Here is a 16,404-nt window from a genome sequence, read left to right on the forward strand (position 1 = left end):
CCATAACTAATACAAGATTAGGTTCTAACAAACCTACGACTTGATGCTCTTTTACAACATATTGCGACAACTGAGCTGGCAAAGAGAGATGATCTAACAAAATTTCTTGGTCTGTCGTCGCCAATCCAGCTAAATAATTCGTGCACCTGTTAGTCTCCCTAACTTCATGCACCAAAATACACTCCTTAAAACAAAGATCTTAAGTGAAGAATATCTTGAACAATGTGTAATATCCCTCAATATGGGCGATAAGTACCCAGTAGAGTCTTAATTGCCACTTAGGAGTCTAAGACTCTTTTTTGTATCAATTATAATTCTCAATTATAAGAATTTTTCATTATTTTAAATTGTTTGGCATCTATTCCCAATTTTATTTTTATTTAAAATAACAGAAAAACATGTAAAATCCATAATTGACAAATTATTATGAGAATTTCATTATATTCATTTATATGTAAGTTTATTTAAAGTTTTATAATTAAGACGAAGGTAAAATAGTCAATACACATTTTTTATAACAACCATATTTTTTTCCCTCTTTTCTCACTTGTTAACTATCATTTTCTAACAATTTTTTACTTTAACACCAAACTTATTTTTTCATTTTATAATTTATTTTCGACAAAGTTCACCAAATCATTTTTCATTCTTGACCAATAATGAATTCTTGTACTTATTTTCTTTTAAATAAGCATAATAGAGAATAATAGATACCAAAAAGAGCCTAAATATACTAAAACCTTCTTACAGAGCGGAGAAACTAGTCATCTCCGTTTGCGCTGGCTGGAATTGTCAGACTGTTGATCCGATTCAACTCACTCTACCTAATTTTATGAAAATTGTCATCAAAAACATTCCTCAATTAATAATCAATACCTCTTTATTCAACGATTGTTGATATATGTAATAATGGTCCTCATCCCTTTAACACAAAAAGCTTTCAGTTTCATGACGGAAAAAACAAAAGAAAGAAAAGAGAACAAAATCTCGATTCTGGATGAAATCATGCTATGATTCAATTCAATTCAAGATGTATAGGAAATGACTCGAGAAAATTAATGTGAACCCTACTCTAATTTTTTATCTTATTTTAATTTATCCCCACTCCAATTCACACCTTACAATATAGGATCGCTTGATTACAGTTCTAAGGATGATAGCCATCTTCTCAGGTAAAGATAGTAAAACTCTCTTTGCACCTTTCCCCCAGAAAAAAAAAACAATAATAATAAAAAATATATAAAACCAAAGAGACCAAATTAAGCTTCTCTACTCCCTTTTTTGTGCACTTATCGTGTGCTATATGTATTAGATTGAAACTAGAACAACCCCTCCACACACCCCTGCCCCAACTTCATGTTGCGTGGAGATCCTCTTCATCCAAACTGCCCATCTCCCATCCCCTCCCCTCACACACACATGAGCCTACCCGTGTACTTCAGATAGGCCTTTAAGTATGCATGGGCAGATGAGAGGATGGGCAGTTTAGGTGGCGCAAATCTAAATCCTCTCATGCTAGGTTTAAAAAGTTGAAGAGTTAATGCAGCATTCATGATTTTTTGCGTGTCAACAGGCATGCTTAGTTTCCATTACTGGGTGATGATCTTGATAACTGCATGCCATGGTAGAAAATTACTTTTCATAGGTAAGACAGATTACTCCCTCCATTGAGACCTAGACATACAGACGACTCTAATCCGTTTTCCTTCCACAGACATACCAGTGCTTGAACATTAGAAGTTTTACATTGTCCAACCTCCAAGTTCAAATCTATTTTTTAAAAGAAAAGTAACCAATATAGAGAAGAAAAGCAAGATTTACTTATAAAACCCACACGTATATACATCAAATGCAACATTTGGCTACAAATTAGACAGATTAGCCTCTCTTTTTATTATTATTCCTTGAAGCCCTCTTGGGACTCCTTGATACAGGCACACTCGAGCCATCACTGATTTCACTTGCTGTTGGATGCTGCTGCTCCGTCTGGCCTGCTTCAAGTTGTACCATCAAACCTTGAAGCTGTCAAAGCAAAGCCAAATAACATTAAGGGACCCCTAGTAATAATGGACGCTTATCATTCAGCAAAATCTGACTGCCGTGTTGAGTTGGCTTACCTGTTCCTCCAAGTCTTGTGTTTTCTTGTCCTTCAACATCAACATCTTTTTCTCCCTGCGACAAAAAATGCATGATCAGAAAGAAGAGCTCTTCCTTGTTCATTATTTGTCACAAATTCCAAGGTGACCCAAACAGGTACAGAACTGTGAGTAGATTATTATTTCTACCACCACCTGAATGCAAGCCCAAGCAACTCAAAAATATAACTTCTGCCTCATGCAGCATGGAGACAAACTCACGAATGCATCCTTTGGCAACAGCCATTTTGCTAAGATAAACATGTTACTCTATTATCAAACTCAACATAATTTCCCTGATTTCTTCATAAACTGCTCCCTCTTATGAGAATAAAGATGAAAAAACTGTATCTAAAACCATATAATATATCTCCAAGGTATATCCTCACTGACTTGCTCTCACATGCAGAAAAGTTGAAGAAGCAAAATCAGTGGAAGTAATCCTTCAATTGAATTACACAAATGTTGGGGCCTTTGGTTCAAAAGAATTCTTGTTGTGATATGCCACTATGAAGGGCCTAAACCGAAGAGAAAAAGCCACGGATACAAGAGTATAAGTGGGTTTACTATAGTCCAAATTATGAGTGTTTTACTGTGAGAAGTTAAAATCAATTTAAGTTGTGGTAACATTAAAAAGTTTCATATTCTGTTTTCAGAGTCCTAGTTCGAGCAGCTGTATCATAAATCTTTTTGGCTGATCCACGTAGCAGTTTGAGTTGCACGTCATCATAGGAATAGTACAAAGTGATTTCAGGAACTCTAATGTAGATGTAGTGACCTGAGGCCTCAGCCACAAAAGTGAGCAATATCATTGAAGTTTTGTTCAAGTACCATGGTTCAGTTTTGTTTTTCTGAGTAACTCTCAGGGTCTCTGTTTCTTCTTCTCCTTTTTTTTCTTGTGTGCGGGTGAAAGTGTGTTTTCTTTTTCGCAACGGCTATATATTCTATGCTCCTCCCTTGCTTGTTCCCTCGGCCCGATCATCCAATTCGCTCAAATAGACAGGCATGGTTCAGTAGTCAAAGCAACTTCATCACTTTCGTGTACCCATCGGACGGCAGCCCTTTCGGGAGTTTCTTAGGGACCGATTCACTCTGCGTAGATTGTTCTCAATTTTTTTTTTCTTTTTTTTTTTTTTTTTTTTTGGGGGGGGGGGGGGGGGGAGGAGCAGCAGGGATAGGGGTGGTTGGGAGTTTCAACTTCAGACCATAGCAGGTGAATCCTAGTCCCATTATCTCCTATACTTGCTATATTATTTCCAACCAGATAACAGGCAGATTCTATTCAGCAAGACAATCAGTCATCCTGAACATCAGGCCATTCTGAATCTTATATCTCTTAAAGTTTCTCTCCTATTTCTCTAGCTTATCTGCTTTTTGGTGATCCTGAGTTAAATACTAGTCAACAGCTTCTAACTATGGACTGGTAATCGAGTTTGATTATGTATCTGTCCATACCAAATCATATTGCAACTTCCACTTTCTGACTCCAATCCTGAGTCATCACGGTTCTGCACTGACCATCTCAAGACAGCAGCAGTAGTCACTCGACAGGCAAAATCATACTCATAGTCAGATGTCTCTGCCAAAATTTTCTAAACTTCAGACAATTCAACCAGACAAATTCAGATGTCCTGTTAAATGTTAAGAGAAGAAGGAAAAGAAAGGGTTGGGGGCAATACTTCAGTCATCTCACTTCAAAAGTTCAGAAATTTTGGGGAAAAAATGCATTGTTTTATCAAATGTTAGTCATTTTGTTTCAGCATTTTACACCCCAAATTGCCAATAGACAGCATTTAACACCCTAAACTGCCAAGAGTAACACTTGCAGGGAATAAAATGTTCCGGCCGAATTTCTATGGAAATTTCAGTCTGGTATACGTATCATGATCAGTCAAAATCTAGTAACCAAACATTTTAGTTGCCCCCAGAGAAAAAGAGGTAACAAAACATTGTGACAGCAGCTACAAGTGATTGTGAATACACCCCTTGCCACCAAAAGCATTAATAACCAACTGCTAGTGTTGCAACCTCTCAATATCTACTCCTCTTCAAAGGCTTTGCTGTTTTTTCAAGAAATACTAGACTTCTATGCTGAATTATAAATACTAAAACAGTAGGTGACCTAAGTCAACCTTTTGAATCTCACAGACTCATCAATTATGTACCATTACTTTTCTTGCCTCTTTGAAGGAAAAGAGAGAGGAGATGATCTTGCTCTTGTTAATTATATTACCATACCACTAAAATTGACATTCTCTTCTAAAGTTCAATGTTAACTGGATGGGTTTGACCTACGTGAAAAGGTCCCTACTTCTGGTAGCTGTAGTTGGTGCACGTGTCTCATTGAGATTGCTAATATTCATTAGATCAAAGACCTCCTAATCATTTTGACTTCCATCAAAAGTTCCAGTTGAGATTCAGTTTGATAGGAGTAGCAGAATAATGCAGCTTCCATGAACAATTAAACTTGCTAGAAAACAATATCTGTAAAGTAGACAATTATCTGGTTTTGAATGTCCAGTGCCATATCATAACTCATAAAGACTAGGGATGTCATCCCAGTAGTAAACTGCAGAGACATCTAAAAGACCTCCTAATCGTTTTGACTTCCATCAAAAGTTCCAGTTAAAATTCAGTTTGATAGTAGCAGCAGAATAATGCAGCTTCCATGAACAATTAAACTTCCTAGAAAATAATATCTGTGAAGTAGGCAATTATCTGGTTTTGAATGTCCAGTGCCATATTGTAACACTCATAAAGACTAGGGCTGTCATCCCAGTAAATAAGTAGAACTGCAGATACATCAAAAACTCAGAAAGACATTACCGTCCAAAATGGTATTCAACTGCAATATCTTTTGAGGTACTTCCTCTTGATACTGGATCCCTACATAAGCCTATGAATATCAATTGACCGTTTTTTCTTTTTCTGCTGCCTTTTCCAGGTTTATCAATTCAACTGCTTTTGAGGAAGTCTATCAGGCATTCAAATTCATAATTAGAAGAATGAAACCCTAAATTCAAAATCCCTTTCCACCCCTGAACTCAAGGGAACGACGACTTAAATCCAAACATCCAACTTGTTCACGCATTCTATTGTGAACAGTTCCAGCATCATGCCCGAATGAAGCCCTTATGCCTGATTACTTGGCAAATAAAAGCATCCAAGTCCAAACCTAGTTTATAATACATTAAATGGGATCCAGACCTTAAGAAAATATGTATAACAGATAAAGGCAACCTATAAGAAGCATTCACAAGCTTTCATTTATCAGTCATATTGAAATGATGAGGAATTATACAACAAAGCATACCTTTCTTCAATTTCCATAATTTTGGCCTCCCAAATTTTCTGATTTTTCACAAGATTGTCATTGATCTGCAGTAGAAACAGAAAATGCACAAAATTTAGTAAGAAGAAGAGTTCAGTAACTAAGAAGAAAAAAAAATTAAAATTAATAAATGCTTGTTATCCTCCAACACTTCAAGTGATAACTAGAAGATCGCTAATATGCCAGTCCAACAAAGAGCAGATTGACATACATCATCAAGAAATCTCTTCTCTTTAACACATTTATCCAGCTTAGCTTGCATCTTTTGCAATTTAAGATTTATTGCCTTCTCAACAGCCTCAGAAATTTCTTTCTCAGTGTCATCCTCAACCTCAAGCAGCAGAGATTCAAAATACTGCAGTCAAACCAGAGAAGTGATTAATCTAATAGCCAAAAAAAATATACCATGTTATCTACACGGATGTTACCTACAATACTAAATCATCAAAATAAAGTAAAGCAGTAGAAGTTCCTTCAGACTCCAATTTTTTTTTCAACTTCACAGTGAACCTAAACTCAAACCAAAGTATCAAATGTAGGGGGAAAGTTAAAAGAAACTTTAGTGTGAAAAAGACTAATAGACTTACTTTCCTTTGATTCTCCAGTTGTCCAGTAAGAAGGTCATTATACTCATTAACAATCTGTGAAAGCATTTAAAGAAACATGAACCAGACAGATGTCACAACACAATCAAGTTTTATAAAGTAAGTGACAAGTGTTAAAGAGGAAAACAAGAAATCAAAAGAATAATGCAGTGTAAGAACAATATTTACAGCTTCAACTTTACTATTGAACAAAGCCTCAGTGATTCCAGATTCTGCACTACATTCACAACTCCCGCAACTGTCATCTGCATGTGCACAATGGGAATTTAACTCAACTAGCTTCCCATCAGTTTTGGATTGGATCAACCGGTGGACATAGTTGTCTCCTGCATAGTCCCACACACGTTGGCTTTCCAGTTCCAAGGAATAGCAGTGTTGAGTTTCTTTCCAATGTCTGATAGCATGACCTTCTTTGTACCTAAATCAGAATTTTCCTTATCAGTGATGAAAAACCATTGCAAATGGGGAAAATAATAATAATAATAATAAAAATTTGAAGATATATCTTGAGTTATTACTCTTGAAAAGGATGATAATCATAGGTAAAGAATGACGCTGATTACCTCCCACAGCCAACAAAACCACAGATAACACAAATCCAGAGATTTTCAGAAGTTTCACAAACAGAACACGTAGTCTTCTCAGGTTGTTGCTGGCAATATCGGCATACCTGAAATAAGAAGTCAGATTCTGGTTAACTAATGATATGAAGATGATTTTCTTTGGCATGACAAGGGACATGTTAATCCCATAATTGGTAACATTATACAAAATCCTAACTCAGATAATGAAAGGAACAAGTACCAGTAAAAAAGTAGGAAAGGGAAAATAAGAACCCTCAGTAATCACATGTTTTTACAGGCTTTGCAGGTTTTCCTAGCTTGTTAGAGCCAGAGGACAGACATGAGTTGAAAACAATCTTCCACTTTTTCTGTACAGTACAGTCAATAGATTACTTTCAGATGTAATCATGTAGTGTGGGTGGAAGAACCTAGGGAATAGATTTTGAAGCCTGAACTATTGAGGAAATGGTGGAGAGAGATCTTAACTCACTAAAAAAAAGATTGTATCCACTGCATTAGGATCCTGCATATAGCATGATCTGGGGAGAGTTCGATGTACGAAGCTGGGTTAGCTTACCCCAGCTTCCAGGACGGGAACGTGTGACCAAGAGTTCAACAAGTGAACTCGACCAAAGCTCCAAGCACAGCCTTCTTATTATGGTAAATAAGAAATTAATCCAAAACAGTAAACTTGAGAAGTAGGAGAAGAGAACTCTCAAAGGAGAGAATCATGCGACCACTCACAATCGGTAAGAGTGCAACATCCTTGATGTAGATTAAAGTACAAAAATAAATTATAGGCAGAACCTAACTACTTACAACACTACTAATTTGACTCATAAAAAGACTTTATCACTCAATTAGAAACTATACCAAGGTCCCAAAATCATGGTTTGAGATCTCTCAAGATATCTCGATTTTTGAAAAACCAATACACGATTAGGAGCAAGTTCCAGGAAATAGTAAATCTTGACGGAGATCTCAGTTCAATCTAAGTCAAACAGCTGCTATAAAAAACCCCCAACTCAATCAAGTCAAGATATCTGAACTCAATTTCAGCAAAATCTCAGTCCTCTCGTCCTCTTCCCTGCTGCCTTGTTGGAAAACCTGGTTTTGCCAGAGTTTTGGCTGGACCACCTACTAGACTTCATCCGCATCACTACTAGGACATATTATAGGGAAGATAGAAGATTTTTCAACCAAATCTCTAAAAAAGGTGAGATTTCATCCCAAATTTGATATTTTTCAAAAATTCTACACTAGTATTTTTAGTCTTGTACTTTTGGGCTGTAAGTGTAACTTATAAACACGTCGATCAAGTCATGTGATTGTGAACTTATTACTAATTTAAAAATTGATGATGAAGATGAACATGTGTGATACTGTGATGTACAATATATCATAGTTGTTTGAGTTTGGACCTTAATGTATTCATATACATAAAGTAAATCATGTATACTTGATATATTAAGTATATCATGTGCACTTTATGTTTTATAGGTATGAATCTTCACTTCTTTGGCGCAACAATTTCAAACTTAGGGTCAAAATGGAACTTACATATAATATTGTTTTTCATCAATTTGAGGCCACCACTATATTTATAAGACCTAAAATGGGCTGGACAATAATTTTCAGCCACAAGACCCCTAAAAATCATTGAGATAGGCCATTGATTAGGTCAAGATGGGAGGAATTTTTTCCACCAACTCAATGAGTTTTTTTCTACTTTTCTTTTTTTTTGTGTGTGTCCGCCGGGGGGGGAGGGGGCACTGAGATAGCCACCAAGTTTGAGTTCTCAAACAATGCCCAACACTTAAATTGAGAAATACCGTCACGTCACTAGAATACCTAATATGAGTAACTAACATCTAAAGCTTGCTCCGGCAATGGAGTCCATCTTCTGTGCCTTTCTCTGGAAAGGCAAGAATCTTCGCGATTCCTCCGCCCCATCAGTTGGTCCAACATCTGTCGGCCTAAGGCTGGGGGGGGCCTAGGAATTCAAAGGATCAAAGATGTCAATTCCACTACTTTGCTTCGTCTCATATGGAAAATTGTTTCTAAACAAGATTCCATTTAGGTCAATTGGGTCTATTCCTACCTCCTCAAATCGGATTCTTTCTGGACCGTCCCTATCCCTTCCAATCCTTCTTGGATCTGGAGGAATCTCCTTGCCATTACAAACCAAATTTCTTCGGGCCTCTCCACGAAATTCTAGCTAGAATCGTGGCATCCGATGGGTATTCTCCTCATTCTTCTTTCCCCCCACACGGTCTATGACACCCGCGTCCCCAAGTCCTCTCTCTTATCAGATTTCATCACCAATGATTCCTGGACCTCTGCCCCCCACCCTTGCCTCACACAAGTCTGGAATTCCCTCCCTCCTATTATCCCCTCTACCCAGGATACTTTAGTTTGGCTCCCCTCCCCCTCTAAATCCTTCACCTCATCTTCTGCTTGGAATTTGGTTCGGTCCCCCTCCCCATCCCCCACTTGGCCCCCCCTTGTCTAGTTCACAAGTCACATTCCCCGACACACCCCCAACCTTTGGAGAGCCCTAAACCATGCTCTCCCAACCCAGGCTTTCCTTATCTCCCGCCATATCCCTGCGAACCCTAATTGTATCCTTTGCTGGACTGGTACTGAGGACATTGAGCATTATTTTCTCCTCCCCCTTCTCCAGTTCCCTCTGGAGAAAATCCCTTGCTTTCATTTGGCCCCGCTCCCGCCGCTCATTTGGGTTTGATTGTGACTAGTCTTGGATTTTAAGTAAATTCGCAGGTTCCTAAATTTGTGACCGGATAGGTAAGCTTGTCTTTGGCGCCACGATCCACCATCTCTGGTGGGAGCGGAATCTCAGGCGCTAGACTTCTAAATCACGCTCTCCTGATTCGATTTGGAATGCGATTTATTTTGATGTATCAGCGAGACTCATTTTTATTCCCCATCCCCCGGCTGTTGATTCCCCAAGGAACAAGCTCATTGTTGTCTCCTGGGGTCTCAACTCCCAAATCATCCCTTCTCCCTGATCCTTCCCAGTTTGGTTCATCCTTTTAGTTCGTTGTTTGTTTAATATCATTATTTATTCATCCAAAAAAAACATCTAAAGCTTGCATCACATATAATATTACAATAGGCAATGTTTCCACTGTGCAATTACATCATAATCTTGATGGAATGCATTGCAAAAACTCAGCTAATTCAGGTCATACAATGTTCTGATTGTGTTTCCAGATCCATCAAAGTTCAGTGACCTGCATGTATAATTCTACTAGGCAAAAAAGTAAACTTTAAATAAGTCCGAGTAATTGAATCCCCATAACACACCCCTCTCCCCCCAAGAAAACAAGACAATGAGAAAGAATATGTTGGTCTACTATGGAACCAAACAAAAAGGCGAGCGTTGACACAATGGTCAATGGACCACATTTTTAGGCTGAGGTCAAGGCATCAGAACAACCTCTCAAGAAAAATGGTTGTGGCAAAGCTCCATAGGAAAAATGCCCCACGGAGTCTACTTGTGCAGAAGCCTTCAGCATCGCGTTCGCCCACCGTGAACGGGTGACTACAAGCTTAGGTTCGAAATACAACTTAGGTTCCGAATCTTTATAAGAAGGTCGTCTTGGGTGCCCAATCTTTGAAAATGGCCATTTATAAATTTCCCTTCTCATTTGTCCTTTCTGAAATGAAGTAAATCCTCAAATTTATAACTCCCAACCCATAACTCCACCTCAACCTCCCTAACCCCTGCAGCCTCTGCCATTCACTACCTTCACCCCATGTCCTCCCAGATTCTGCCCATTCCCAGACAACAGGTAGGGTTACATAAAGCAGAAGCGTTGTAGGGCAGGGGGCAGTGCGGCATTGGGCAGGATGGGATTGCACAGTTGCAGGTTAGGCAATGCTGATGGCAGTAGTTGTTGGAGAGGAGGTGAAAATGGTTGTGAGGGATGAATTGGAAAATCTCCATCATTTTAGAGAAGGATTAATTAAAAAAGGCCCCTCAAGCATTAATTTTCAAAGAGTGCCCCTCAAGCATTAATTTTCAAAGAGTGGGCACCCAAAAAGACCTTTCCACAAGGATTGGGCACCTAACATGTAATTCATTTTAAAGTTAAATTTAGAAGGCAATTTCACCAGCTAATCCATACAAGGCAATGTTTTTGTCACACATCGCATGACAATGTCATTTTTCTGGTTCGATTTTCACAACTGGTTGCTGTGCAGAAAAGATGAAAGCTATAACTTCAAGGGTTAGACATCTCTTCTCCACACTGCTGGTCTGACACTTTGGAAGAACAGTTACCACAGTACCTAGACGAACCAAGGCACTAGGGAGGGTAAAATTCAAAGCAACACCAATTAGGCAATCAAGGTGTCTAAGGCCCCCCATCTAGGCAAACAATGAGCCAGCTCAGACAAAGCACCTTGACAACTAGACTAGAAAGTGGTGTTGACCTGTTAATAATGGGTTGAGATCAAATGATGGTAGGTTACAGTTGTAACTCCACCTCACATAGGAGATAAATTCATTCTTTTTGTTTCTTTTTCTTCTTTTTTTTTTTTTTTTTTTTGGGGGGGGGGGGTGTTTCAAAACATGGGAGATAAGATAATATCACATAAATGGCTTTTTCTTTTCCCTGGACATTGGAATCAGCAATTCTTCAGTTGAAGATCGCTGAAGCAATCTATAGGGATTTCATGTATTTTGTGCAGTATAAAATAGAATAGCTCACATTTTGCATCCTTGTACTGAATACTTTTCCCCTTCAATAAAGCTTTATATTTGTTCCTTCCTTTTTCCCCCAGGGGGTGAGGAGATTGAATGATCAAATAGTACTATAATGGTAATGAACAATGACGCAGAACTTCTGTGCGTCCTAAACCAACCAAAATAAAACTCAAGGCATAGGCCTATATACAAATTACAAATACCTCTCGCAACCTATAAAGTATTCCCCAGCAAGAAAGGAGGGGGGAGGGGGAGTATTTTTTTGGGGGTAGCCGGGGAAGGGCAAATACTTCCTTCTCCTTTTTGGGGAAGGTGAGAGGGTGGGCAGGTTTGTGGAAACATGTACTTGAAAATAATCAATGGCAGTTGAAAGAGAACAGAAGTCTGATTGTTCAATTGATAAGTGTGGAAAGGCAAAAGTAAGGAGGGATAAGCGTCAAAGTCTATGTTGAAGCATGTTAACTACTTCCTTATACTGTAATTTATGTTTTTTACCCTTCAAGTCCCAAGGGAGCTGTATGTTATTCCCTCAACTATCACTATTGGAGTAATTTAGGTATATTCAAGAATCACTCCATCACTCAACAAGGAGTAATATAGGTATATTCAAGAATCACTCCAACACTCAACATTCTACCAATCTATCTTCTCTTCCCTTTCTCTCCCCTCTACTTCCTCAACCCTCCTCTCCATGTTCTTCATGGTTACTTTTTCCTAGCTACTTCAACTTTAAGTGTACCTTTTCCCACTAAATACCAAAATGTGAGTTCAATTTCCATAAATTAAGTAGCATAACTACTAAGGTGGCAATCAAATCCTCCTATCAATGCCTAAAAGAAGGTCCCAACAGAAAGGGAGAGGTAAGCATTACATATAATGGTACACCAAAATTTTCACTTCAACCATATCTTTCTTCCCACTTAACATGAGTTCCCACAAATGAAACCATCTTCAATCAGACAAAAACACTTTAAAGGAAATTGCTCAGTTAAATATATAATCACATATGAGCATTCCTACTATTGAAATGCTTACCGGACAAGAAGAATCTGTCCATTTAGAGATACAGGAACAATGGAAAGAATGATTGCAAATAGTTGTGAGAATCCCACCCATGTCTTGATCTAATCTCTCTGCCAACATAGACACAGAATTAGAGGCTTTTACAAATCCAAAAAGAAAAAAATAGTGATTAGAAAGAGAAACGGATATAATTAAAAGAAAATGTAAACACAAAAGCCTTGAACTAAAGCCAGGCTAAAATATTACACTACCAAAGCATATTCCATTCCACCAATCAATGATGTTGCCCAAGCTTGATAGAACTCTAGAATCAGGAAGATAAATAACGAAAAAGAACAGAGCAGAAGATGCAAAGGAAATTCAGAAAAGAAAGGGAGAATTTGAACCAAAAACAAATACAAAGATAAAAAAAATAAAAAATAAAAAAGCAAGGTTCATTCGCTCAATCAATAGACATCAAATTACATTGACCAAAATCAAGCAACTCACTGCAAACCATTATCAAACTGACAAAAATTAACAGACTACCCTTGAAGTAGATTGAAATGTGAAGAAAAAGCCCCAAAGACTTTTTGTGGATATTGTCTAAATGAACAGTGTAATAGCCATATTTCTCTGTACTGTATCCTTTTTAGTAGGCTCTGGCCCATCAAGTGGAGGATCCTATTCTAATGCTACCATTTTTTAGTTTATATTTTCAGATTTAAAATGTAGATTTATTTCATTGCAATAGAATCTTAGGTAGTTTTAAATTCTGCTTGTAATTATTTTGTTTTTAAAAGTTTCCATTTCAAGGTTTGGCAACTAGATTTATAGGAGCTTTCTATTTTAGTTTCTTAGCTTTTACTTAAATAGTCCCTGCTCTGTGAAGCCTAGGCCAAGCTATAAATAGGCCCCATCAGTTATACTAGAAAAGGGGTTTCATTAAATGCACTATATTGCACGCATGTGAGTATTTGCTCTAAGAAAGACTTATTTCAACAGCTGAGATAGCTATAGGTGAGAGGCCCACGGCTAAGACCCTACCAACCATTGCCCCCCCCCCTTCTTCTTCCTTCTTATCCTTTTCTAGGAAAGCAATAAAATCTCAGTTATTTAATTTGTTCATCATTGTTGTGTTGATCTAGTTGCAATCAATCTCCGGCTGGTCTCAATTCGAGGTTGGTATTTGCATTATAACCCTCCTGTGCTTTTTTATGAGCTAAAACTAGAATGGGGACGATAAGTAAATAAGCAAAATATGATGTAAAGCTGGCTTCAGAAACCACTGAACAAAATAAAAAATATGACCTGGGTTGACTTATAAAATTAAAAGTACACATTGTTTTAACCCTACCCATTTAGATGTCAAATAAAGAATGTTGAGAGGCAAAGTTATATAAACAAAAAACTAAATAAAGAAAAGAAAGAAAGAAAGAAAAAAAAAGAAAAAAGGAAAAGAACACTTAAAAGAGAATTACTAAAAGAATGAGACAAAACTTTAAAATCTCAATCTCAGTTTAGAGCAAACCAAAGTGGGCGGGGGCACAGTGTCATAGACCAGACTAAATATTACAATGTAGTAGAGATCCTTTTCAGAGTCTGCCAAATTTTTGTTATGGTAATAAATAAAATATTTTTAATTGCCTGGCAGCTCTCTTTTTCAGCTTGCCAAAATAAAGTATACAAAATCATAGTTCAATACAGAAACAATATTTGAAGTTATTTGTTCAAACCAATGTATAAGAATTGCAGCTCCTCAAGCTGCAAAGCTTCCAAAGTCAAAAACATGCATCAGTAAAATTTCTCTCTTTTTTTTCTTCTTCTGCTTTTTTTCCCAGGTAGATTGCATTAGTAAGTTCTATATGAACCATTGTAGAATTGAACTAGATCTTTCCAAATACCATGCTGAAGCCTTACCAAGGCAGACTGGGCACGAGGGCTGCTCAGTTAAGCTTGCAGGAGAGCTTTGTGCATGCTCAATAGAACAAGTGTAATGTACATCTAGAGTGAAAAGGACCTGACAAACCTCTACCTGTATTGAACCACGAAAAGAAATTCAACAAAAGCAATCGAATAAACAATATAGTTTTCTCAATTATGAAATTTGTTTCCCCTCTTCGTAAGATTTATGAGACAAATGGTAGTAAATATTTTCTCTAGAAAAAGCAAACCTCCAGCGATGAGAAACGCTTCCCATTGAAATGCTTGAAGAAATTATCTGTGTTGGTCTGGCTATCGAACCTCATCAGAACACTGTACCGATCCTCCATTCCATCACTTCTGAACTCACAGTCAAGAAGAAAATCAACAAATAGATAATTTTCCCCGACTAAAGAAGAAAAAGGAAGTAAAATTAAGATGTACACTGAATTCAACCTGACAGTTCGCATTTCTAATACATGCTGAATGAAAGAACCACAAAACTGGCAGAAATCCGCATAGGTCATATGATTAGGCACTGCCAAGACGCAAACAAGTGGTTTCCTCCCAACCTAATAAGGAGAGTTTCAAGAGATAAAAGACATATGTCAAGAAAAAAAAATTATATTGTAACCGAAGATAAAGAGTTCAAATAGATCAAATGGAATGTATTGCTCACGGGAAGCTCAGAATTTGAGAAGGATGCGTCTTCACGGTAGAGATGCATAATTCCCCTAGTCTGTTCAAATCTAGGGTTTCCGGAAGAAAAATGTAAAGCCTGAGTAAGTCCCGAACCAGAAGGATCGCTCAGCTCGTCAGACATCACGGTGGTGGACGATGGCCTTAATGCATCTTCCGAAGAGGCGCCAGCGGCGGCGCTAGCACTTGTGGAGGTCTCAGACATAGGTTTGAGCAGGTATCAACAGAAAAACTTCGCGCTTTCGGAATGAATATTGATCGTTCCACTTACGTGTTAATCCTTCTTCCGTACATATTCTGTTTTCAGCTCGAAAAGAAAAAAGATTGACTTGTGTTCCGGAAAAAGAACTCTCAGCGCTATCGTCTCATACACGAAGACGAAATTCTTCCCGCGACTTGTTCTCTTCGCTGCTGCAGGGTAACAGGAGGAGAGAAAGCTCTGTGAGCTTCGGAATATAAATTCCTCTCTCTCGCGCGCGCGCGCTCTACGATACTTATAGGCTTATAGCTCAAAACTCGAAAATCCAACGAACGCTTGAAGCGCGAGTGAGTTACCGAGTAGTCTGAGACTCTGAGTTTGATTGTTTCCGCAATTACTAAAATGCCCTATGTTTCGAGACGGTTAACTGAGGCTGTTTGATTGACGAGAAATAAATTAGAAAACACAAATAAAACAGTAGAAGAAAATTAGTTTTAATGTTTGGTTGTAAGCATGGTATCACTTTTCGCCGAAATTCGTCAAATTTTAGCCGTTTCGGTAATCAGTGATTTTTTTCTCTAGGTGAAAATGAAACTTTCTGAAATTCGTGAATCGTGATATTCTGGAGATCGACGAAATTTTGGCAACTATTACCGAAAATCTTGAAAAAATATTGAATATCACTGGAGGCGGAGAAGAAAGTGAAGACGATACCAAACCCTTATCCATGTCGTCTCCAACAAACCTTGTAGTAAGGACCACAAACTTAATTGGTTAGGGAGAAACCCACTTTTCCTGTGAATGTTTGAGTTGATATTAGGCTAGCTGATTTTCTTCTTCACATTGGATCTCGAATCGCTCTATTTGTTTTTTTTGTCGATTTTCAAATCCAAGAACTGATTCAGTTATGAACCTCAAAATTTTTTATTTTTTATTTTTGTACAAAGGCGCTTTTTATATATAGAGATATTACATATGCCGCCAGTAAGAGTTGAATCCATAACCAGTCCACTGAGAAGCAGGTTCATAACCATCCTACTACTCCTCCATTGGCTCTACAAATATCTTTAATCGGCGAATATAAAACCTTATCTCCAAGAAAGACTCTGTAGAGAATTTTTTGGAGCAGTTTTGATGCTCATGAAAGAGACCAAAATACGAGCGATGGGGAGTCAAAAGATTACTGGTGAACTAAGATATTTCAGTTGAAGGGAA

General features: G+C 37.8%; 1 protein-coding gene across 1 annotated transcript; it reads right to left on the reverse strand.

Annotated features, from left to right (window-relative positions):
* Positions 1–1,478: 1,478 nt before the first annotated feature.
* BRIZ2 (zinc finger (C3HC4-type RING finger) family protein) lies at positions 1,479–15,533 on the reverse strand. Its single transcript, XM_089168384.1, has 12 exons — positions 14,971–15,533; positions 14,748–14,863; positions 14,543–14,651; positions 14,289–14,403; positions 12,402–12,499; positions 6,635–6,741; positions 6,240–6,489; positions 6,054–6,107; positions 5,678–5,821; positions 5,449–5,513; positions 2,118–2,172; positions 1,479–2,022 (listed from the first exon to the last, which is right to left on the reverse strand). Exons 1-12 carry the CDS (start codon positions 15,193–15,195, stop codon positions 1,879–1,881), a joined length of 1,482 nt encoding a protein of 493 aa, XP_089024510.1. The 5' UTR covers positions 15,196–15,533; the 3' UTR covers positions 1,479–1,878.
* Positions 15,534–16,404: the final 871 nt, after the last annotated feature.

The sequence above is a fragment of the Hakea prostrata genome, chromosome 9 (assembly GCF_041222555.1).
Source record: "Hakea prostrata isolate BN-2017 chromosome 9, UWA_Hpros_2, whole genome shotgun sequence".
In the NCBI taxonomy this organism is placed as follows: domain Eukaryota; kingdom Viridiplantae; phylum Streptophyta; class Magnoliopsida; order Proteales; family Proteaceae; genus Hakea; species Hakea prostrata.